Source organism: Copadichromis virginalis, linkage group LG4, assembly GCF_057382275.1.
Source record: "Copadichromis virginalis isolate Kocher_CV1m ecotype Utaka linkage group LG4, C_Virginalis_male_GT1.1, whole genome shotgun sequence".
Taxonomy (NCBI): Eukaryota; Metazoa; Chordata; class Actinopteri; order Cichliformes; family Cichlidae; genus Copadichromis; species Copadichromis virginalis.
Genome location: NC_140621.1, coordinates 1,392,878 through 1,418,425, shown reverse-complemented (window position 1 = coordinate 1,418,425; position 25,548 = coordinate 1,392,878). Strand labels below are relative to the sequence as shown.

General features: G+C 43.3%; 1 protein-coding gene across 1 annotated transcript in view; it reads right to left on the bottom strand.

The window, feature by feature from the left end:
• Positions 1 to 1,395: 1,395 nt before the first annotated feature.
• rgs9a (regulator of G protein signaling 9a) overlaps positions 1,396 to 25,548 on the bottom strand; it is a 35,666-nt gene continuing 11,513 nt past the window's right edge. Inside the window, exons 6-18 of the mRNA XM_085455317.1 lie at positions 21,091 to 21,142; positions 20,048 to 20,106; positions 19,457 to 19,533; positions 19,149 to 19,230; positions 18,974 to 19,036; positions 15,936 to 15,965; positions 15,741 to 15,802; positions 10,658 to 10,771; positions 6,654 to 6,769; positions 3,646 to 3,733; positions 2,993 to 3,131; positions 2,813 to 2,895; positions 1,396 to 1,915 (exon numbers count right to left, since the gene is read on the bottom strand). Coding sequence (XP_085311443.1) covers positions 1,759 to 1,915; positions 2,813 to 2,895; positions 2,993 to 3,131; positions 3,646 to 3,733; positions 6,654 to 6,769; positions 10,658 to 10,771; positions 15,741 to 15,802; positions 15,936 to 15,965; positions 18,974 to 19,036; positions 19,149 to 19,230; positions 19,457 to 19,533; positions 20,048 to 20,106; positions 21,091 to 21,142 — 1,122 coding nt within the window. The 3' untranslated portion in view covers positions 1,396 to 1,758. The remainder of the gene's footprint in view (positions 1,916 to 2,812; positions 2,896 to 2,992; positions 3,132 to 3,645; positions 3,734 to 6,653; positions 6,770 to 10,657; positions 10,772 to 15,740; positions 15,803 to 15,935; positions 15,966 to 18,973; positions 19,037 to 19,148; positions 19,231 to 19,456; positions 19,534 to 20,047; positions 20,107 to 21,090; positions 21,143 to 25,548) is intronic.

Below are 25,548 nucleotides of genomic sequence, written 5' to 3'. Positions count from 1 at the left end.
GTACTTCATCTCGCTCACACTCATCCACCCACAGATGGCTCAGGATTATCACTGCAGCATACAGAGCACTGGAAGGTCGGTCTCCACAATTCTCATCCAAACTATTTGTATCTCACGTAAAACTGAGATGGACAGAGTCTTTCCGTCTTTGGCTCCAAGGCTTTAAAACAGTTCACACTTAAGCTCTGTGGAGTCTTTAAAAACAGTTAAAAACCTTTTAAGAAAAAATCAGCAGATTAAACCATTCTCCTTTTGTTTGAACATGGTTCTCTTTGGTATTTATTGTGCTTTAATTGTTGTAAATAATCTTATTTATAAACGTACCCAGTGTTACAACCTACTGTAGCATCTGAGCCACAGACACCATTAATAAATGATCGCAAGCGTGTTTTTGCACAGCTGTGTTAAAATAAACTCTTTTTGATTTGAATACAAACACAGTATATATGCCAATATTGATGTATCCTTGATATGTCTTGGGGTGGCTGTAGCTCAGGTGGCAGAGCAGGTCAGCCACTAACCAGAAGGTCGGTGGTTCGATCCCAGGCTGCCTCCTAGCTGCATGCCAAATATCCTTGGGCAAGATACTAACCCCATGTTTGCCTACTGGTGGTGGTCAGAGGGCCCGGTGGCGCCAGTGTCCGGCAGCCTCGCCTCTGTCAGTGCTCCCCAGGGCGGCTGTGGCTGCAATGTAGCTGCCATCACAAATGTGTGAATGACTGAATGTAGTGTAAAGTGCTTTGGGACTGAGTAAAGCGCTACACAAATGCAGGCCATTTACCATGTATCAGTAGGGACTGTTGGCTGTTTAAAAGAAACATCAGTGAAAGTTAAAAAAAATCAGCCGTGACATTCAAAGTCTTCTACATATTGAGCTTATTTATTAGAATTCATTTATTTGTATTTTTGGGACATGGTCCACACTTGGATGCTACACAGATACTCTTTCATTGACATGCACTGAAATACTATTTTGCACGATTGTGACACATTTAATCTAATAAGACCAAAACAAAACCCTGTAATGACAGCAGTGTATATGTGCAACTGCAGAACTTTTGTTTTTTCAATAGGAAGAGGGCCATGTGACACATCAAACTTATTGGTAATGTCACAAGAAAAACAATGGTGTGCTTGGTTTCAACGTAACTTTACAGTAGCTTTTCAACAACAACTTCCTATTGAAAAAAACAAAACTTGTATCCAAGATGGCCGACTTCTAAATGGCCACCATGGTCACCACCCATCTTGAGGAGTTTGCCCCCTCACATATACTAATGTGCCACAAACAGGACTTTAATATCACCAACCATTCCCATGTTGTTACCATGTATCCATATAAATGGTCCACCCTGTAGACTCACAACAGTAAGAGTGTTATTAACAAACTGTGCTAACACAATATACATGAAATATGATCTGCTGACTAGTAGAAACTGTAGAAACAGCTTTAAGTACATCAGAAAATGTGATATGTAAATGATCGTTTGTAACTTGTCTTTAGGATTATTTCACTCAAATAAGCAAATGAAATGTAATCTGTGCACAGACAGAAGAAAAGCTTTTGATGGCTCAGCCCGTGTTTCTCCAGATCTTGGCCCTGAAAGCCCAAGTTTTTCCTTCCAATTTAAAATAACTCACAGTTACTAAAACAGGAGACCATTAATAAGTAAAGTGAGACCTTTCATGTATCCAGCTACAAAGAGGACTGCTTTAAACGAACCTGCGTGCATACAAACACACCTGCACTATACTTTTCTACTTCTTCCTGTCGATCTTGCTCATCATGGCTTTGACATCCACTGGAGCGGAGGCAGCGGCAGCCTTGGCTTTTTCCTCCTCTTCTTGCTGCCAGAGGATGATGGGGTGGATGCCCGGGCTCCGGTTGAGAGCATTCTGCTCCAGGTTGGCAGGACTTGGATGGAAATACAAACATTAATGACAAAAAAGCCTCTTTCACCAGAGTAAAGTTGTGAAACACACATTGCTTATCGATTGTAGAATGTTATGCTCTTTACTTGTCCTGTCCCTGGTTTGGGTGATTAGACGGTAAACCTGTTTGACCACTATACGCACAGGAGGAGCAACTGGTGACACACAACGCAGAAAATAATATTTGAATGTGATGCCAATCCAAATGGTGTGAAGGGAGGGCTTTTAAAAACACATCAGATCTCAGTGGGTCTGTGGACCAGACTTAAACATGTAAACATCCCTCATGCTGTCTCATCTTAAATGTTCTTATCTTCAATTTGAAAATGGCGCTATCATTACAGGAGCTTCTATCCCATGAATGCTGGAGAAGTTTTATTTACTTTGTTTTCCCATTGCAGTGACGCAGTGCTTCTCCTCTTTCTGTCTTCTTTTTCTTTTAGTCTTCGTCTTTTTCATATAAACTTAAATTCCAAGCATTTTTTACTTGAGCCACAGTGACGGTCTCAGAGGAACTGATTTCTTCCCCTGCGGACTTCAGACACTATTCAGTTTCATACAGTCATCCTTTCTTATTAACTGCAGGCCTCTCTTACAACACTGTCACCACTTCCTGTTTCAGCCTGGATTTAAACATGTCTCCTTATATAGAGATCTGTATGGAAAAGTTTGTGATTCCAAAAGTTTGTGATGTAGTCGGATTACTATTATGAAGGATCCAGGCAAAAAGTACTGCCTGTGTGTACGTCAGTACTTGTGGTAATATATCCCAATATAGTAAGAGGTTCCCTTCCCTGTTTTTCCTGTTTGGATCATTTTAAATTGGAATAAGTGGTACCTGAAATTCAGCTTCTGTGTCTACATTATGTAGAATACTAACCTGAAGTTGTGCGGTTCAGGGTTCAGTGCCTTCTTCTGGATGTCCTTGTATGTAGGTGACTTGAGGTAACGGAAGAACGTGTCCTGTGCCAATCAAAAACATGAGCATGCTAGCAACCTCCACGTGTTGGTATGAACAGATCATTTTTGACCCTCACACCAATCATGAATCTGGACACACCTTTTTCATGAGCAGGAAGACGTGCGTCTGTGCTGCTTCCAGCACATAGCGGTGAGGATGTTCCAGACCTTTCACTGTCAGACCCATTGTCCTGCCATCAATGTTGATCCAGCGGGGGGCGCCAGGGGCCAGGAAGGTCCTGCATACACACACATTCTACATCAATCTCCTCCATGGCTGAAAGTTATAGGAGTGAAGATTTAGAAAACCTGAAATCAATTTAAAATGACCCCGTCTTCCTCCCCTCACCGCAGCAGATGGCCCCGCCCCTCCCTGAGCCTGGTTCTGCCGGAGGTTTCTTCCTGTTCAAAGGGAGTTTTTCCTTCCCACTGTCGTCAAAGTGCTTGCTCATAGGGTTCATATGATTGTTGGGTTTTCTCTGTATGTATTATTGGACGACCTACTGTACAACATAAAGCACCTTGAGGTGACTGTTGTTGTGATTTGGCGCTGTCTAAGTGAATTGAATCAAAAGCTATTGTAAAGTGTGAAACTGAATCTCATGTGAAACAAAGATGTATTGTGTAACCAGGATGGCTGGACGGGTCTCAAGAAAACACAAAATGTGGAATTTAAATGTAAAAATGTGGAATGTAAAATAAAGTAAAATAGAAATCAAAGAAAGAAGAATGAGGTTAGATTATTTGTCTTACTTGAAGATGGTCTCAGCTTTTGTTGACATAGACGATGAGGTTCCCCACTTCAGTTCTTCTGCTGCTTCCCAAAAAGCCAAGTTCTCACCTGATGTGCACACACCATATACTACATTAGATCCTAATAAGTATGACAGTTTTCTGACTTATGGAGTTGTCATTGTACATATACAACAAAATCAACAACAGGGCGGTGCACTGTTGGACGGACCAATCGGAGTCTGCGCTGCGGGACTGTTTTGATCACGCGGACTGGGAAATGTTTCACGTGGCCGCCAGAGACATTGATGAGTACACAGAGTCAGTCTGCGGATTTATCAGGAAATGCGTGGAAGATGTCGTCCCATCCAGAACAGTTAAATCCTTCCCAAATCAAAAACCCTGGATTAACGGAGATGTTCGCGCGGCACTGGCGGCACGGAACACCGCCTTTGCCTCCACGAACACATCGGACTACAAACACGCACATTACCAACTCCGGAAGACGATCAAAGCAGCCAAACGTGAGTACAGGGACAGGGTGGAACAACAGTTTGACAACCCTCGGAGTATGTGGCAGGGACTAAACACGATCACAGACTTTAGAGGGAAAACCAGCACACCGCAGACCACGGCCTCTCTGTGTGAGGATCTAAACGTATTCTACGCTAGATTCGACACAGCGAACACCATGAGACCGGACAGTGTGCGCACCGCGGATGACGTCAGTGCGCACACTGTGTCTGAGGAGGATGTGCGGAAGTGCTTCAGGAAGGTGAACGCACGCAAAGCTACTGGTCCGGACGGGATTCCCGGCCGCGTCCTCAGGTCATGCGCGGCTCAGCTGGCTGGAGTGTTCACGCACATCTTCAACCTTTCCCTCTCTCTGTCTGTAGTCCCAGCCTGCTTCAAAATGGCCACCGTCGTCCCTGTACCCAAATCCTCCACCATCTCCTCATTGAACGACTGGCGACCTGTAGCCCTGACCCCCATCGTAAGCAAATGCTTCGAGAAGCTGGTCAGGGACTTCATCTGCTCTGCACTACCCGACTCACTGGACCCTCTACAGTTCGCATACCGCCACAACAGGTCCACTGATGATGCCATAGCCCTGACACTACACACTGCCCTGTCACACCTGGAGAAGAGAGACACGTATGTGAGGATGCTGTTTGTAGATTACAGCTCAGCATTCAATACCATCGTTCCCTCGAAGCTGGACAGGAAACTGCAGGATCTAGGACTGAGCAGCTCCCTCTGCAGCTGGATCCTTAGCTTCCTGTCTGACAGACGCCAGGTGGTCAGACTGGGCAGCATCACCTCATCCCCCATCACACTGAACACTGGTGCTCCACAGGGGTGTGTACTGAGCCCTCTCCTGTACTCACTCTACACCTACGACTGCACAGCCACTAACAGCTCCAACATCATTGTGAAGTTTGCGGACGACACTACAGTGGTGGGTCTTATCACCAACGGTGATGAGACGGCTTACAGGGAGGAGGTCAGCGCCCTGACCCACTGGTGTCAAGACAACCATCTCACCCTCAACGTCGCAAAGACAAAGGAGCTGATAGTGGACTTCCGGAGGTGCAGAGAAGTACACACCCCCATCACCATCAGCGGCACTGCTGTGGAGAGAGTGAGCAGCTTCCGGTTCCTTGGTGTACATCTGGCTGAGGATCTTACGTGGTCAGTACACACAAACAAAACAGTGAAGAAGGCGCAGCAGCGCCTCTTCTTTCTCAGGAGACTGAAAAGATTCGGCATGAGCCCCCGCATCCTCAGGACCTTCTATCACTGTGCCATTGAGAGCATCCTCACTGGATGCATCACCACCTGGTATGGCAACAGCACCGCCTACAACTGCAAAGCTCTCCAGCGAGTAGTGCGGTGCTCTGAACGGATAATTGGAGGTGAGCTTCCCTCCCTCCAAGACATCTACAGGAAGCGCTGCCTGAGGAAAGCGGGGAGGATCATCAAGGACTCCAGTCACCCCAGCCATAAACTGTTCAGACTGCTTCCATCAGGAAGGAGGTTCTGCAGCATCCGGTCCCGTACCAGCAGACTGAGAGACAGCTTCTTCCATCAGGCCATCAGACTGCTGAACACGTCATAGACACCTCAGCTTCACTACTGGAACTTCAACATTATGCACTCCACACTGTATATAAATGCCACTTGTTTTGCACATATTCAACTCTGTATATTTTATATATTTTATTATTATTATTATTATTTTATTTTATTTTTTTACTATTTAATTTGTAAAAATGTGTATACACACACACACACACACACACACACACACACACACACACACACACACACACACACACACGTAGGAAAATATTTAGTATACACATCCAGAAATGCATACACTATTATATATTGTACATATATTTATTAGTTTCAGGTTGGCCATTCTTGTATTTTGCTCGTTTGTGTTGTTGTGTTTGCACATCTCTGTTGCTTGTGGGGCTCGCACACAAGAATTTCACTCGCATGTGCTGTGCCAGTGTGCCTGCACATGTGATGTGACAATAAAAAGTGATTTGATTTGATTTGAAATCATGGGGGCTCCACGCCAAATGTGCAGGGATAAAATATAAATAGTAAGACACTATAAGACACTGGTGGTTCATCTAACCCCACCAGTGGAGCCAAAGTGTAACATTTTTGTCAAATTATGGAAACCTCTCCACAATCGTTGGCACGAAGATCTGACAAAACTAAAATAAACTGAAGACTGAATAAATACAAATGAGCTCTATGTTGAATAATAAGGGTCCTGATGTTTATTGTGAAAGAAATATGGCTGACGTGGGTGTTTCACAGTTTAGTTGAAACATCCATGTTCCCTTTGTTTTATCTACCACCCATCACCATGATAAAGCATAAATGTGTCCTAATCTTCACTGTATTTAGCTAAACATGGATAAAACTCCATGCTTGTAGTTGTTTAGTCATGCAGAACTCTCAACTCTACCAAGAAGAGAAACTGTGATGAACGACATTTGTTGACGTACCACTGAACTCCTTCTTAAGGAAGACCTTGAAGTCATCTCGCCCTCGCAGGTCACTCAGCAGCTCGAATAAGCTGAAGGACCAGCGCTCCACACGCATTTTAGTAGGAACTTCAACCCTGAGGACAAACACAGGTTCAGTCACTATTGGGACATCCATCATCATCCTGCCGTGGTCCCTGGGTTCGTCCAGGGTTTGAAGTTTGGTTCTGAACTTTTTACTTGTTCCTTTATAAGATAATCATCTTCTAGTTCCTGAAAATGTTGTTTTCTAGGGACTCTGTTGTTTTTGCATTTTGGTCATAGCAGTGTCTCTTTTGTGTCCAGCTTCTGTTGTCATCTCGTCTCTCTGTGCCGTCTCGTCTCTCTGTGCTGTCTCGTCTCTCTGTGCTGTCTCGTCTCTCTTTGCCGTCTCGTCTCTCTGTGCCCGTCTCGTCTCTCTTTGCCCGTCTCGTCTCTCTTTGCCCGTCTCGTCTCTCTGTGCTGTCTCGTCTCTCTGTGCTGTCTCGTCTCTCTGTGCCTGTCTCGTCTCTCTTTGCCCGTCTCGTCTCTCTGCGCTGTCTCGTCTCTCTTTGCCTGTCTCGTCTCTCTTTGCCCGTCTCGTCTCTCTGTGCCTGTCTTGTCTCTCTGTGCCAGTCTCGTCTTTCTGTGCCCGTCTCGTCTCTCTTTGCCTGTCTCGTCTCTCTGCGCTGTCTCGTCTCTCTGTGCCTGTCTCGTCTCTCTTTGCCCGTCTCGTCTCTCTGCGCTGTCTCGTCTCTCTTTGCCCGTCTCGTCTCTCTGCGCTGTCTCGTCTCTCTTTGCCTGTCTCGTCTCTCTGTGCTGTCTCGTCTCTCTTTGCCCGTCTCGTCTCTCTGCGCTGTCTCGTCTCTCTTTGCCTGTCTCGTCTCTCTGAGCTGTCTCGTCTCTCTGTGCCTGTCTCGTCTCTCTTTGCCTGTCTCGTCTCTCTGCGCTGTCTCGTCTCTCTTTGCCTGTCTCGTCTCTCTGTGCCTGTCTCGTCTCTCTTTGCCCGTCTCGTCTCTCTTTGCCTGTCTCGTCTCTCTTTGCCTGTCTCGTCTCTCTTTGCCTGTCTCGTCTCTCTGTGCCTGTCTCGTCTCTCTTTGCCCGTCTCGTCTCTCTGCGCTGTCTCGTCTCTCTGCGCCTTCTCATCTCTCTGTGCCTGTCTCGTCTCTCTGTGCTGTCTCGTCTCTCTGTGCTGTCTCGTCTCTCTGTGCCCGTCTCGTCTCTCTGCGCCTTCTCATCTCTCTGTGCCTGTCTCGTCTCTCTGTGCTGTCTCATCTCTCTGTGCTGTCTCGTCTCTCTGTGCTGTCTCGTCTCTCTGTGCCCGTCTCGTCTCTCTGTGCCTTCTCATCTCTCTGTGCCTGTCTCGTCTCTCTGTGCTGTCTCATCTCTCTGTGCCCGTCTCGTCTCTCTGCGCTGTCTCGTCTCTCTGTGCCTGTCTCGTCTCTCTGTGCCTGTCTCGTCTCTCTTTGCCCGTCTCGTCTCTCTGTGCTGTCTCGTCTCTCTTTGCCTTTCTCGTCTCTCTTTGCTGTCTCGTCTCTCTGTGCTGTCTCGTCTCTCTGTGCTGTCTTGTCTCTCTTTGCCTGTCTCGTCTCTCTGTGCTGTCTCGTCTCTCTGTGCTGTCTCGTCTCTCTTTGCCTGTCTCGTCTCTCTGTGCTGTCTCGTCTCTCTTTGCCCGTCTCGTCTCTCTGTGCTGTCTCGTCTCTCTTTGCCTGTCTCGTCTCTCATTGCCCGTCTCGTCTCTCTGTGCTGTCTCGTCTCTCTGTGCTGTCTCGTCTCTCTTTGCCTGTCTCATCTCTGTGTGCTGTCTCGTCTCTCTGTGCCTGTCTCGTCTCTCTGTGCTGTCTCGTCTCTCTGTGCTGTCTCGTCTCTCTGTGCCTGTCTCGTCTCTCTTTGCCTGTCTCGTCTCTCTGTGCTGTCTCGTCTCTCTTTGCCTGTCTCGTCTCTGTGTGCTGTCTCGTCTCTCTGTGCCTGTCTCGTCTCTCTTTGCCTGTCTCGTCTCTCTGTGCTGTCTCGTCTCTCTTTGCCTGTCTCGTCTCTCTGTGCCGTCTCGTCTCTCTTTGCCCGTCTCGTCTCTCTGTGCCTGTCTCGTCTCTCTGTGCTGTCTCGTCTGTCTGTGCTGTCTCGTCTCTCTGTGCTGTCTCGTCTCTCTGTGCCTGTCTCGTCTCTCTGTGCTGTCTCGTTTCTCTGTGCTGCCTCGTCTGTCTGTGCTGTCTCGTCTGTCTGTGCTGTCTCGTCTCTCTGTGCTGTCTCGTCTGTCTGCGCTGTCTCGTCTCTCTGTGCCGTCTCGTCTCTCTTTGCCCGTCTCGTCTCTCTGTGCCTGTCTCGTCTCTATGTGCTGTCTCGTCTGTCTGTGCTGTCTCGTCTCTCTGTGCTGTCTCGTCTCTCTGTGCCTGTCTCGTCTCTCTGTGCTGTCTCGTTTCTCTGTGCTGCCTCGTCTGTCTGTGCTGTCTCGTCTGTCTGTGCTGTCTCGTCTCTCTGTGCTGCCTCGTCTCTCTGTGCTGTCTCGTCTCTCTGTGCCTGTCTCGTCTCTCTTTGCCCGTCTCGTCTCTCTGTGCTGTCTCGTCTCTCTTTGCCCGTCTCGTCTCTCTTTGCCCGTCTCGTCTCTCTGCGCTGTCTCGTCTCTCTTTGCCCGTCTCGTCTCTCTGTGCTGTCTCGTCTCTCTGTGCTGTCTCGTCTCTCTTTGCCTGTCTCGTCTCTCTGTGCTGTCTCGTCTCTCTTTGCCCGTCTCGTCTCTCTTTGCCCGTCTCGTCTCTCTTTGCCCGTCTCGTCTCTCTGTGCTGTCTCGTCTCTCTGTGCTGTCTCGTCTCTCTTTGCCCGTCTCATCTCTGTGTGCTGTCTCGTCTCTCTTTGCCTGTCTCATCTCTCTGTGCTGTCTCGTCTCTCTTTGCCTGTCTCGTCTCTCTGTGCTGTCTCGTCTCTCTTTGCCCGTCTCGTCTCTCTTTGCCCGTCTCGTCTCTCTGCGCTGTCTCGTCTCTCTTTGCCCGTCTCGTCTCTCTTTGCCCGTCTCGTCTCTCTTTGCCCGTCTCGTCTCTCTGCGCTGTCTCGTCTCTCTTTGCCCGTCTCGTCTCTCTGTGCTGTCTCGTCTCTCTGCGCTGTCTCGTCTCTCTTTGCCCGTCTCGTCTCTCTGTGCTGTCTCGTCTCTCTGTGCTGTCTCGTCTCTCTGTGCTGTCTCGTCTCTCTGTGCTGTCTCATCTCTCTTTGCCCGTCTCATCTCTGTGTGCTGTCTCGTCTCTCTTTGCCTGTCTCATCTCTCTGTGCTGTCTCGTCTCTCTGTGCTGTCTCGTCTCTCTGTGCTGTCTCGTCTCTCTGTGCCTGTCTCGTCTCTCTGTGCTGTCTCGTCTCTCTTTGCCCGTCTCGTCTCTCTTTGCCCGTCTCGTCTCTCTTTGCCCGTCTCGTCTCTCTGTGCTGTCTCGTCTCTCTGTGCTGTCTCGTCTCTCTGTGCTGTCTCATCTCTCTTTGCCCGTCTCATCTCTGTGTGCTGTCTCGTCTCTCTTTGCCTGTCTCATCTCTCTGTGCTGTCTCGTCTCTCTTTGCCTGTCTCGTCTCTCTGTGCCTGTCTCATTTGTAGTCCTGTGTTCATCGCACTGTTTTTGTCCCTGTGTCATGTCTGCCATGTCTCTGTGTCTGTTTGTCCCCACTGCTGCTCCAGCAGCATTAAAACACACGTTTACAGTGTGTGTAAAACAATAGTTTGGACATATCAGGATGTTTCACTCTTCACATCAGGGTCACAAAGGTGGAACATGTTTCATCACTCATGTTTCAAAGGCTTAGACCTTTATCCATCTTTCATGTACAGAAACTTTTAATAAACACGGGAAACAACACAAACTGAGTGCCCCTCCCATTTTATTCCCCAGCTGACTGCATACTTGGGTACGAGGGACTTTTTATAATTCATTAATTTATTTTAAACGACTTTCCAAATAAACACACTTAAAATGTTAGACTGCAAAGACTCATCGGTGCTGCTGCTGAAGTTGGTACACTGTTGTTTTGTTTTTCACCTTCTCATGTTGAGAGTCCAGTATGCATCATGGTCTGTTTGCCACGGGTTGCTGGGTAGACAGGAAGCCAGGAACGGGTCATGATTTTTGTAGGTTGTGATGTATTTGACCAGCCTGCAGAGACAGAACTGTTATTAGCTTCATTTATTTTCTAGTTGAGGATGTCAAAACCAGGCAGCACAGCCGCGACAAAAGGAGATGCATATATATGTTCATTTAAATATACTGTATTTTAACTAATGATGATAGTACTCTTAGTGCTGTGGGTGAGAACTCGAGTGAAGAGATTTCTCAGAGTTTTTAGTACTGAAAAAACAAAAAGGTGTTTAAAAAAGCGAGTGACACAGTCACTGAGCTATGAGGGCTTTTTTAGAGCAGTGGCTCACTGGGACCAGCTGTTTTCCAGCCGTGCTGATTAGAAACAAGCCACACCCCCTCTCCCTTATCCTGAGAAAAGCCACACAGACAGAATGGAAAGGAGCTGGTAAGGCTCACCACTGGGACCCTCCAAACTGTGACTGAAATACTCCTTCTGGTTTCTGTCTTTATTTCTCCTCATTTCACTCAAAATATTACACAAAGTTACCTACAAGTATTGTTTTTATTAGGAGAAGTAATTGTTATAAGTGTTAGATGCAGTATGGCAAAGCTGCAGTTTTGACATTTGAACTCGTGTTTCTCTGCAAAGTGCGCTACATGGTATCGACCTGAATTTCCCAGTTGTATCTTGGACTTTTGCAACTGTTCCTTCTAATGATTTTTCAAATGTCTCATAGTGGTGTCGAGTCTCCGTGCATCCATGTAGTGTCCACAGCTGATCTTAGTGAGGGTCTAAGGGGCAGCAGTCCAGGCAGAAGAACCCAGACCTCTCTCATGGGGGGTCATATGATGGTTGGGGTTTCTCTGTCGTATTATTGTAGGGTTACATTACAACATAAAGCACCCTGAGGAGACTGAATCTCCTCTGTTTCTGCAGGAGGGCACACAGAGAAAGTTGGAAGTTGGAAACCCTTCACCTAGGAGGCACCTGGGTGGCGTTCCAAACAGATGCCTCAACTGACTCCTTTAACAACCCTGGACCCCTGCTGTACTGTATGACCAAGCTTGTCTCCACATCTCTGATGGAGAGCCCAGGAACTCTCTGCAGGAAGTGCATTTCCAGCACTTGTATGTAGTGCTGGGCAATAAAATGATGACAGTGCATTGTTTTATGTTTGTACTTTAACATATTTGTACTGTCAAACACACCATACACTGTTAATTTGAGTTTACTGTATTTTTAATACCTGTAAACCAATAATGTGCCATAATTTTTAGGGGAAATGATGTATTTAATTTCTGTTAGTTGTTAATAATAAATCTTTGAACCTGTTCTTTCAATTAGCATCAAAGCAGATGCCTGCTTAGAATATTGATTTGAAACTATATCTGATATAATCTCATTCTGTTACTGCCTAGAGCCTTAAACTAGGGTAAACTAGATAAACAAGGTCTCACTATGGTGCAGGGACCCCAACACCCTTTAATAATGGGCCTGATAACCCATGCTCCCAACACACCTCTTACAGAAAAGGGGCCACAGTCAGTCACATCACAAAACAGTTGTAGACTGGTTGGACAAACCTCATACACCATATCCTAAATATCCTCAAAAGGACAAAGATCTGTTCCACTGGTCCACAACCAGGACATAAGCCATGTTGTTCCTCCTGATCCTGAGGTTAAACTAAAGGGTGAGATCTGCTCTCCAGTATCCTGGCCGCACACCTTCCAAACGAAGTATAAGCTGGAAGACACCTCCGGCACTCCTTCTTAAAAAGCACCAACTACCACCACAGTTCCCAATCCAAAGGCCACGCCCCGTCTGTGTGTGTGTGTGTGTGTGCGTGCGTGTGTGTGTGTGTGTGTGTGCGTGTGCGTGCGTGTGTGTGTGTGCGTGTGTGTGCGTGTGCGTGCGTGTGTGTGTGTGTGTGTGCGTGTGCGTGCGTGTGTGTGTGTGTGTGTGCGTGTGTGTGTGTGCGTGTGTGTGTGTGTGTGTGTGTGTGTGCGTGCGTGTGTGTGTGTGCGTGTGTGTGTGTGTGCGTGTGTATGAGAGAGAGAGAAAGGCCCAGGAGACCCAGGCCATCCATAGCAACCGAAGAGAAGTCCCAAGGCCACATATTCTAATGACAACTGCATGCCCACCTAAGCAGAAGGAGAAAGCCCCAGATGGAGCCCTCATGTCCAAAGGGCAAGAGCCCCAGAGAACTAGAGGCAGGGGGCAGCTGACACTACCAGCAAGCTAAGAACAGGGCCCTATGTCGCTAAAAACTGCTTGGTACCTGGAAGCTTTCTTGGCCACTGGGACAAAACCCAATGTGTATCCAGTGTTGGGAAGGTTACTTTTAAAATGTATTCCACTACAGATTCCATTACATTACTCAATGAGAGTAACGTATTCTGAATACTTTGGATTACTTAATATATTATCATGGTTTTTATAACTACATGAATGTACTATTGCTGTGTCATTTATTACTGAAGGTTACTCTCCACACCAACACCAGCTAGATGTTAAAATCTTCATATAAATGAGTAACAGTAGGTGGACATTAGGTAAGGCTGCACTTTTTGCAGCGATCTTGTATAGAAAACTATTCAGCGCGTATATAAAACAGGTCAGCGGTTCCAAACCGTAGTAAAGGGACCTCTGGCTGATACGTCGGGTTCGTGTCGGGCTTGTAGCTGAAAACTAGCTTTACTTTGTTGTCTGGGTCAACTTTGCTAGCGAGAGACAGAGAGAGGCGTTGAAAGGCTGCTGCAACGGGACTTATTGTTTCAGAGGAAAACAGGAACACAGCGTACAGTCGAGTCTTAACAGCTTACTTACAGCTGGGCTCGTCAGGCTCTCTGTTTGGCTGCAGTGGTTATTATTATATTTACATGCTTCCAGCTCCCGTTTCTGCTCGGAGACAGCTCGTACTTTTCCTTTTTCTCCCTCCCTCGCTCACAGACACATCACGGGTAATCGCTTTATTTCAACAAAGAAACTGTATTCTGAATACCACCTTTTAAAACGGTAACTGTAATTCAATACAGTTACTCATATTTTGTATTTTAAATACGTTCATGTATTCTATTACTCCCCAACACTGTGTGTAGACAGTGAACTGATGGGTCACATCTATCACTGAGGGTGGAATATCTCCTGATAATCATTCCTCAAGCTGTGTGTTGAGGTCAGTCCAACTATATATGGCCAGTATTGCATGTTCCAAGTACAAATTATAGTTATGTGATAACTGAATATCACATAGCATAGCATCAGACCCCTGCAGCTCCCTTTGGTGGATCTATAGAAGTGCAACCACCAACTGTTCCAGTGCAGACTGGGGCCTCTGCGCTAGTGATGTGCGGATCGATACTGAAATATCGATTCCTTCGATACCAATCATTCATGTTCTAGAATCGATTCTCATATTAAAATATCGATATTTTAGTAATGTAGGGTAAATTTGTAGGTTATCATTAACAGGAACACAGTGGAAAGAAACAATATCATTTGGATTGTCTACATTGGAAGGAACTACTTCCTCTTCTGCCTTTAATAGTCATGTGTGAAATACAGCTCTATGAATGTGTTGCAGCCCCTTGTCATGCGCACTCACAACAATGGCTGAGTGTAAATGGAGTAATGTGTGGACGTATTTTACCTCCACAAACAGCCAAGATGCGGTTTGTGATACATGTGGCAAGAAACTGAGGTGTTCTGGCAACACCATTAACCTCGTCAAACACCTCAGAGTAAATCATATCACAGAATATGATGAGCGTATGTTGAGGTGAACTGAAGACGAGGAGAGGGACAGGTGCTGCCAGGGCGAGACAGACATCTCTCGAGGAGTCCTTTAGTGCTGCAGGCAGGCAACATGCTCAAATGGCACACAACTTCAGTTTTCTGTATGATAATTCTGCATTATTAAGTGATAAGAACAAGTAATCTGAAGTCCTGTAATCATTATGAATCTATAATTTGAGATACAATAAAAGATACAGTTAAAAAAAAGTTTTTGTACAAAGTATCGGTATTGGATCAGTATCGCCGATACCACCTTGAAGTTTACTTGGTATCGGATCGGAAAGCAAATCAGTGGTATCGCACATCACTGCTCTGCGCGGCATTCCCAGCGCACCCTCATTATGTGTTTAGGCATGCCACGTCTGTCCAACATCCTCCCCCGCCACCTTATCCAACTCACCACCAGGTGGTGATCAGTTGACAGCTCAGCCCCTCTCTGTACCCGAGTGTCCAGAACATATGGCCTTAGTTCTGGTGATTCGATTACAAAATTGATCATTGACCTGCGGCCTAGATCATCCTGGTGCCACGTTCACTTATCGAAACTCTTATGTTCGAACATGGTGTTCGTTATGGCCAAACTGTGGTTTGCACAAAAGTCCAGTAACAAAGCACTACTCGGGTTCAGATCCGGGAGGCTGTCCCTCCCAATCACGCCCCTCCAGGTCTCGCTGTCATTGCCCATGTGAGTATTGACATCTCCCAGTAGGAAAACAGAGACCCCAGGTGGAGCTCCGGAGCCAGGGGCAACTCCAGAGTCCAGCCCCTCTCCAGGAGACTGGGTTCAGAGCTCAAGCCGTGCATTGAGGTGAGCCTATATCTATACTATATCTAGCTGGTACCTCTCAACCTCATGCACTAACTCAGGTTCCTTCCCCACGAGACAGGTGACATTCCATGTCCCAATTGCCAGTCTTGGTAGCCGGGGATCGGTCCGCCAGGACCTCCACTCCTGGCTGTTGCCCTGCTCACAATGCAACCGACCCCTACGGTGCCTCCTTTTTACGGCCGTGCCCGGCCGGGCCACATGGACTAAGGCCCAGCCACCAGACGCTCGCACTCGGGCACCCTCCAGGGCCAGGCCTGGCCCCAACAATCAGATGACCCCTATGAGCAAGCACTTTGGTGACAGTGGGAAGGAAAAACTCCCTTTTAACAGGAAGAAACCTCCAGCAGAACCAGGCTCAGGGAGGGGCGGGGCATCTGCAGGGTTAATCTGTGTCTTGGTACCAGAAAGAAACTTACGCTCCCAGGGAGACGCTAGATTTGACCTTGGACCTCATGATAGCTTGTTGATAGAACATGTTCTAGAAAAAACACACACAGAATTGTTATTTGGATTATTTCCATTTCCAAAGTACCTTTGTACCTATGTACAGCTAAAGCTGTGTATTTATGCATGCATACTTTTAATTTTTCAGTAGCAACTCAAAGACTTACCTTGCGTCTATAGATATCAAAAGTGGTTTTCTGAAAGAAAAGAATTATAAAATGAAAAGTTTTCATGGAAGCATTTTTTTTGGTGCAGTAGTACTCGTTATGTGATAAGCTTAACAAGTATGATTAAATACAGAAAGACGTTTTGATGCTAGGGGTCTAGATCTACAGCTCAGGTCTGCTGAAGCAGAAATGGTTCCTCTGGGGTAAATGATTACTTAACTTTGCAAAGCTTTTTGAAAATTGCAGCCAAATATCAATATCAGTGCTTTTCCCCAATGCTAGAATTGAATAAGTTTTCTAAGACAGAGACAGACAACCACAAACTCTAACATTCACACCTATTAACAATTCAGACTCATTATTTCATCAAACATGCCGTTGGCCAAATTGATGCCCAGCAAATTTGGAGGTTTGATACCAGAACCCGCATGGTGTGAGGTAACAGTGGAACCCTGTACCATCAAACCATCCTCAAGGTTCAGCAGATAGCCCATTTCCATCCATCCATTTTATTCCATGTATCTAATTCAGGTCCTCTGGAGTGCTGGAGCCCATCCCAGCTGCCATGGGATGAAAGGCAGAGTACAGCCTGGACAGGTCGCCAGTGTGCTGCAGGGCAGCCAATTTGGTTTTGCTCATTAGTACAATGACCACTTACCACACCACAACACTATAATGTCACACAGTGGGGATATAAAGTCTGGCTACTTAAGCAAAGTTATTTCTGGTTTGCATGTGTCTTTTCTTCATCACCACGGAGTTTGATCCATCGGTTTATTGGTCTCTTTTTTGTAGTTGTCTCGTTACCCTCCTGCTTCTGTCCATTACAAGGTTTCACTACTATGAAGCCTTGTTTGGACTTCTGTGAAGTACTCTTGTGTTCTTCATTTACTAAATTCTGGATCTGTGTTCATTTTCTCTCTGAGAACAAAACTGCACTTTGTGTTTGCTCGTGTCTTTGTTTAATATTCAGATTTGTTTGATGATCTGACTCATTGAAGTGTGACAAACATGCAAAAAAGACATAAAGATTATGTCTCCACAGGTGGAGAACTTTCTCGACAGTTACCAGCCTTTCTAGGAATGAGCGTGGCAGTAAATCCACCCCAGAAATGACCCTGTGAAAACTTTTTCACCCCACTGTGCAGACACACATAAACCTTTCTGCATTACTCTTTCATGTTCATGTGAGAAAAGAGATCTGTGTTAGAGGAAAACAGAAGAAAGGGAAATGCAATAAATAAGTGTTCTGAATATCTTCATCCTGTAAAATACAGTATTTCCTTTAATATTTAAAATAAATACAGATATAGAAGGTTGAGCATCCAATCAAAACTCCAACTGAAGCTCTACTGCCATCACAAAATTACCAATGTAAACATGTAAACAGAAACATGTAGCTTTTTGTAAATTTGGAAATATAATTAAAATCTGAAAACTGATGTGGAAATGGGTATTTACAGTATTTAGAGTATTTACAGTATCATGGTATTTAAATGGGTATTTACAGTATTTACAGTATTTACAGTATCATGGTATTTAAATGGCATTTACAATATTTACAGTATTTACAGTATCATGGTATTTAAATGGTATTTACAGTATTTAGAGTATTTACAGTATCATGGTATTTAAATGGGTATTTACAGTATTTAGAGTATTTACAGTATCATGGTATTTAAATGGGTATTTACAGTATTTACAGTATCATGGTATTTAAATGGTATTTACAGTATTTAGAGTATTTACAGTATCATGGTATTTAAATGGTATTTACAGTATTTAGAGTATTTACAGTATCATGGTATTTAAATGGTATTTACAGTATTTAGAGTATTTACAGTATCATGGTATTTAAATGGGTATTTACAGTATTTAGAGTATTTACAGTATCATGGTATTTAAATGGTATTTACAGTATTTAGAGTATTTACAGTATCATGGTATTTAAATGGTATTTACAGTATTTAGAGTATTTACAGTATCATGGTATTTAAATGGTATTTACAGTATTTAGAGTATTTACAGTATCATGGTATTTAAATGGTATTTACAGTATTTAGAGTATTTACAGTATCATGGTATTTAAATGGGTATTTACAGTATTTACAGTATTTACAGTATCATGGTATTTAAATGGGTATTTACAGTATTTACAGTATCATGGTATTTAAATGGTATTTACAGTATTTAGAGTATTTACAGTATCATGGTATTTAAATGGTATTTACAGTATTTAGAGTATTTACAGTATCATGGTATTTAAATGGGTATTTACAGTATTTACAGTATTTACAGTATCATGGTATTTAAATGGGTATTTACAGTATTTACAGTATTTACAGTATCATGGTATTTAAATGGGTATTTACAGTATTTACAGTATTTACAGTATCATGGTATTTAAATGGTATTTACAGTATTTAGAGTATTTACAGTATCATGGTATTTAAATGGTATTTACAGTATTTAGAGTATTTACAGTATCATGGTATTTAAATGGGTATTTACAGTATTTAGAGTATTTACAGTATCATGGTATTTAAATGGTATTTACAGTATTTAGAGTATTTACAGTATCATGGTATTTAAATGGGTATTTACAGTATTTACAGTATTTACAGTATCATGGTATTTAAATGGCATTTACAGTATTTAGAGTATTTACAGTATCATGGTATTTAAATGGTATTTACAGTATTTAGAGTATTTACAGTATCATGGTATTTAAATGGGTATTTACAGTATTTAGAGTATTTACAGTATCATGGTATTTAAATGGGTATTTACAGTATTTAGAGTATTTACAGTATCATGGTATTTAAATGGGTATTTACAGTATTTAGAGTATTTACAGTATTTAGAGTATTTACAGTATCATGGTATTTAAATGGCATTTACAAACCATTTTTCACTCATACAGTGCTTCATAAGGTTAGACTGCATCTCCAGAAAAAGGATTTTAAGTTCATGTAATCATGTAACACTGTCGTTGCTCCACACCTGTTTGTGGGTTTCTATGTTTACTGACCTTTCACCTCATCTGTGTTTGGGTCAATGAGCCTCTCTGGACCACAGTCCATGGCACTGTGAGCACAACGCTGGACACACAGAACATCATTCAAGATAGATACAGTCTAAATAATACAATTACAGATCATGATTATAAATGAGATTAAAACATGTAGACAGCACAGAGTTTGAAAGACTGACCGGAGGCCTGTTCACCATCCAGTACGCCCTCTCCTGGCAGTCAAACACCACGCGATCTGGCTTCTTCCTCTCTTTGCCAGCCCTGACACATGTACAAGCAGGTAAGTGGGGTATTAAGAGGAAATCATCTGTGAAAACCTAAAACCAAACAACAGAAGTGCCTACAAGACCCGTCACAGCATCAGGACCAATCACTGTACATTAGTGACCACGCTGCAGCAAACTGCACTTTAAGAAATAGTCTCAAAAACCAGCATCTGTGGTGGCAGCGGGCATTATACATTACGAGCTGTGATAGTGTCACTTACTTATACTGTTCAGCTGCTTGCATCACAATGAAATCCCATTTGTGGTTCAGCCATTCATGGAGGTGATTGTAATGTGCCTGTTTGAAACACAAACACACAGCATGGAGCAGCAAGGTGAAAATCCCTTTTAGTTTAAGAGTTTAATCAGCACGTGCTGACTGCATTCTTGTTATAACCAGGAGATGAAAGAGCCTCTGATCGGTGAGACGCCAGAGAAACAGAAAGGTGAAGAGGAGCATCAAAAAGACAGAAAGAGGGCCCACAGAGTAAAAGGAGCCACTGTGGCACAACCGAGGCAGAAGCTATGGGGCCAGTGACGTTTGAAAAGTTAAATGTCTTGTGAATGAATACTTCATCACCATTTCATTCCTGCTGCTTCAAATAGAAAAACAGTGAAACAAGAAGATCCAAAATTGCACTGTTGGTTTGTGTCAGTATCATTCTGTGACATCAGCCCTCAACTTAAATCTCCCAGCTTAAATCTGAGAAGCCTTATTGAGTTGAAGACCAGTAGACTTAATGTATTCCAGTCAATAATGGAATAATGACTGTGCTACTCATTACACATCTAGAAGCAGACACATTGTCTACCTGTTCATATGGTTCCAACACGCCCTTCTTCCGGATGTTCCGCTTTGCCAGGTAAATGGCTAAAACCACAAAACCAAATAAAAACACAGTCAAAACACAAAAAGTAAATTTTATTCATCAGATTATTAGCTACAATAAACAAAACCAGTCTTTCTATGAACAACATTATTTTCTTTATAATTTACTGGTTTAAATGTGTTTGTTTAATAGAAATCCCGTTAATTTCATAGTTGTTTCTATGTCCTCCAGGTTACTGCTTCATACTGTTGCTATATTAAAGGTATGGAAGCAAAGTGGTTCATTAGCAGCTTTAACTCACATGAATGATTTCAAATGATTCGATCCTACGATGTCATAAAATTAGCCCAGTGTTTCCATGCTGCAGACAACCACTGTGCGACCGCTGCAGCACAGCTCTGACATGATGTTGGCACACTGACTCAACACAGGCTTGTTTCTCCTGGGCTGCCTTTGTGGACCAGCTCTCAGGTGTTCCACTTCTTATTTGAGGAAATGTTTAACGCTGAAAATATTAACGCTGTTTGCCGAGTGCATCGTGGGAGGCTTTTTCTTTGAAAAAGATCAGGCTTTGTTTCTGAGAAGATCAGGCGAGAACGTTTTTACTTATCTTTGTGGGGGAAGAAATTTAAATACAAAACTTTTGTCAATTAATTCAACTTAAATATATTTACCTACAAACAGACAGTCAAGTTTTATTGTTAGTTTAAGTGAGTTGTATCCATTAATACTCCTACCAGTCGTTCTCTGAATTTATTTATTGTTGCACACTTTCTGTAAATCCAATAAACTTAATTTCACTTCTCAAATATCACTCTGTGTGTGTCTCCTATATGATATATTTAACTGACATTTTTTATTGTAACAACCATCGATTTATACAGGAAAATAATGACTATTAACAAGGCTGCCCAAATCTTTGCATCCCACTGTACATGTTTAATATATGGTGACTGAGGTATGACACCGCCTGCAGGTTCCTGTAGAAACAAAGTGCAGGTAAGTTCATATCACAGGATACCCACCATAATCAGAGTCGTCTGGGACCCATTTCTGTGTTGGCCAGAAGTAAGGAGTCTGAAAACATTGAAAATGAAACCAGTTATATGTCTGCTTTCAATGTTTATTTAAAATGTTTCTGGACATTACTGAAACAACTAAATTACAGCAAACAGTCTAAAGAAAGCTCATGTCCTTCCCTGACCTTTACCTGTACCCACACTCTTTGCTTTGGTTTAATGAATCGTTTGCCAACATAAAACAGCCCACACACACAGACATGGTCAGCACAGAATTATTTTATGTCATAAAAACATAGTGCAAGCAAATCATTTCATTTCACAGGAGTTTATTCTCAGTCGCACAACAATGTGTGTAGAACTCAGGATGGATGAGCACGTGAAGTCATCACACACGTGTCTGCTGAAAAACCAACTGTGGTTTACTTTAATGCTGGAGGCAAGTCTCTGTCCCATCAGTCTGTTGTAGAAAAGGATGAAACATTTCAGGACTTAAAAACAAAAACTCATAACGAGAATCAGTCAACACCTTGACAGTCAGTCAAGGTGTCAGTGAGTCCAGTTTCCTTCACCATCAAAGGCTCAGAAACAAACTGTGACAGGAAGAGGTCTGCAGACCCAAAGACACGAGTGAACCAGAGGACAAGTTTCTGAGAGTTAGCAGCTTGTGTGATGGTGGCTCACAGGACATCAGCTTCAAGCAGCTTAATAGTCTCAGTTTCAGCTGTGAAGAGAAAACTTCAAGCTGCAGGTTTGACAGGATGAGTTGCAGCAAGAAAGCCAGACTTCAGAATAGGACAAAGAGGCCTGGCTGGGCCATGAAACACCACCATTGGACTGCTGAAGACTGGAAGAAGGTATTATGGACTCATGGATCAACATTTGAACTCATGCAGGATCTTTGCCGTCAAGTAGGTGAAAGGACGGTTCCACAGTGTGTGGCATCAACTATCAAACATGGAGGGGGAAGTGTGATGGTCTGAGGCTGTTTGCTGGATCCAGGGTCGGTGACTTGTACAGAGTGAGAGGCTCCCTGAACCAAAACAGCTACCACAGCATCCTGCAGCACCATGCAGGACCCTCTGGTATGTGTCTAGTTGGTCAAGGGTTCATCCAAAACATAAATCCAAGCTATGCCAGAACTACCTCAGGAAAAAAGAACAAGATGGTGAGCTTGAAAACATGGAGTGTCCAGCACAGTCTCTTTACTACCTCAATTCTCAAAAGTTCTTGAAAAACTGTTTAAAAACTGACTGGAAAAATTTATAGATAAACATAAACTACTCACCGAGAGTCAGTACGGATTCAGATCAAGCAGATCAACATCATCGGCACTATTAGATTCAATAGAGTACATCACAAACTCCACAGACAAAAAGCAACATGTGGCTGGGTTATTCAGAGACTTGACAAAGGCATTTCACTCTATAGATCCTGATATATTAATAAGAAAACTGGAACATTATGGTGTCAGAGGGGTCGCTTTAGATTGGGTCCGAAGTTATTTAGGTGACAGGAAGCAGTTTGTGAAATTAAATGATGGTTGCTCCTTATGTATGCACATTGCTTGTGGGTCAGTTTTGGGTCCAAAAGTCTTCAACATTAACGACATCTGTAAAGTGTCCAAAGCATTAAAAGTGGTTCTCTTTGCTGACCAGACAAACATCTTCTGCTCTGGTGATGATCTGCAGAATTTATTGGAGGATATGACTAATGAAATAAGTAAAGTGAAGTTCTGGCTTGATAAAAACAAATTATCATTAAATTTGAATAAATCTAAACTTATGTTATTTGGAAATAGTAGTTTAAATACAAATGCAAAGATTCAAATAAATGGTGTTGATATTGAAAGAGTCAGTGAAAATAAATTTCTGGGGGTAATAATAGATGAAAAACTTAACTGGAGAGCTCACGTAAGATATATTCATTCCAAAGTATCACGAAGCATTGCAGTACTAAACAAGGCAAAACAGGTATTCGACTGAACATCACTTCATATTCTCTACTGTTCACTGGTTTCACCATACTTAAGCTATTGTGCAGAGGTCTGGGGCAATAACTATAAAACCACATTACATTCACGTTTTACTCTTCAAAAGAAAAAGCAATTCGAATCATCCACACTGCAGGTTACAGGAACATACAAACTCACTATTTTTACAGTCGATATAGTGAAATTCCAAACAGCACAAATTCTATTCAAAGCAAAAAATAAAGAACTGCCAGGAAATATTCAGAGTATGTTTGTTTTGAAAGAAAGAAGTTATAATTTAAGGGGTTTTTATAACTTCAAAACAATGAAGGTCCGTACTACAAGAAAAAGCTTTTGTGTTTCTGTTCATGGAGTGAAACTGTGGAACAGCCTGAATATGGAATTAAAGCAACGTCCAAACATAAAACTGTTCAAAAAGAGTTATAAAAATATGATCTTCTCCAACTATAAAGAAAAGGAAAATATTTAAATTAAGTGAATGTCTCTATTTAAAAACAAACAAACTCATGATGTGATATTATAGTTTATAGTATATCAGAAATCTGTTCACTATTTTTATTACAAATGATACCAGTAATGAAGCTGATTAAATATTAACTGATGATTTATGGCAAAGGGGTGGGATTAAATAAGTGTTTACTTCTTCCCTTTCAACATGTAAATTAATCAGAACGTTTTTTTGTATGTATTTTGTAAAGTTTTTTTTTCTTTCTTATTTTCTTTTATAAAGGTACCTGTATATTGTTCACATGTTGAAATAAAAAATTACCAACCAACAGTCTCCAGACTTAAACCCAACGAGCTGGTTTGAACTGGACAGAAGAGTGAAAGCAAAGCAACCAGAAGGTCCACATTTATGGGAACTTCTGCTCCAGATATGGGAGAAGATTTCTATTGCAGAAAGAATGACACGGCTGTGTTCAGCTGGTATATCTGCCAAAGGTGCGACTTTGATGAATCAAAGTTTAAAATACATTTTGGTCTATAAACTGATTCCATCTTTTTTAACTCTTTATTTGTACTACACTTTCATTTAAGAATGCAAAGAGACATTAAACTGCATAACTTTCAATAACAAACTGGAAAATTGGGGTGTTCTAAAACTCTTGACTAGTAGTGTGTGTGTTTCTATCCTTTTCCTCCAGGCTCAGAGGGAACGTTTTCTGCCTGGTATCAGGCTGAAAAACAGTTTCCTTGGAGGAGCCAGAGGACAACCCCTCATCCAAGTCCCCCCTCAGGTCTAAACAAGGCAAAATCTGAAGGCATGAAGACATCAAGGGATTCCAGATGATTCAACATCTTGCTCATCATACAAATCTGTACTCTGATTGGAGGATCTATATGGGTATTTTCAGTTTCCCTTTGCTGAAGGACGTGCGGCACCATGAATCACGTTTTCATGCAGTAGCTGATATCAGTCAAGGAAGTGGTTCCACCTGTTATGTTGTTTGTGTGTATGGTTATAATCATGCAGAGCGTGCGTGAGTGCTAGCACATCTTTCAAAGTTTCCTGTCCAGTTAGTCTGAGGCCTGTACTATGAAGCACGAGTTTACTTATCCAGGAAACGTCGAGGTTAACCCTGGGTTCTGTATCACCACCGTGAGAACCCTGAACCCTTCTTGCCAAAGTACATTGCCATGGTAACTTACGCTGCAAACCTAACCTACTCTGGAGCAGGTTACAGGATCCAGATTAGAGATTAACAGGCATGAAATCATTGCCTGTTGACCGATCAATTCTCCAGAAAATGGTTAAAATAGCAGCCTCAAAGTCTTTGTGTTGGCTTGATGAGCATCAGTAATATACTGCAGCCATGGACCCAGCATTATTCATGTTGACTGCAAACTATTTTACATACACTACCAATCAAAGGTTTGTTTTTTCTTTATTTTCACGACTATTTATTTATTTATTTATTATATTGTAGATTCTCACTGAAGCCATCAAAACTATGAATGAACACGTGGAAATATGTAGTGAACAAAAACGTGGGAAATAACTCCAAACAAGTTTGATATTTCAGATTCTTTGCTTTGCTCTCTCGGCGTCTCCATGAGCTTCATGAGGTCGTCTCCTGAAATGGTTTCCAACAGTCTGGAAGGAGTTCAGAGATGCTGAGCACTTGTTGGTCCTTTGCCTTCACTCTGCGCTCCATCCACATATATTTGAAGATTAAGCCAGGACATTCTTGGCTAAAACATGTTGACAGTGTATGGGTGACAGACAAACAGGGTGTTTCAAAAGGTTAGGCATCGTTTGGGTCCACACATGTCCAAACGATTGTGTGTAGGCTGTGTTGGTACCATTACAAGAACAGCAACCATGGGGGCCCGGCCCTGGAGCAGGGTGCCGCCGGTGCATCGAGCCGCCTGGGGGGCTCTTCAACTGGTGGGGGGGATGGTCACATCTGGCAGGAGCTTTCTTCTCTCAGGAACTCTCTGCAGGAGGGGGGAGATACAGGAGAGGTGGA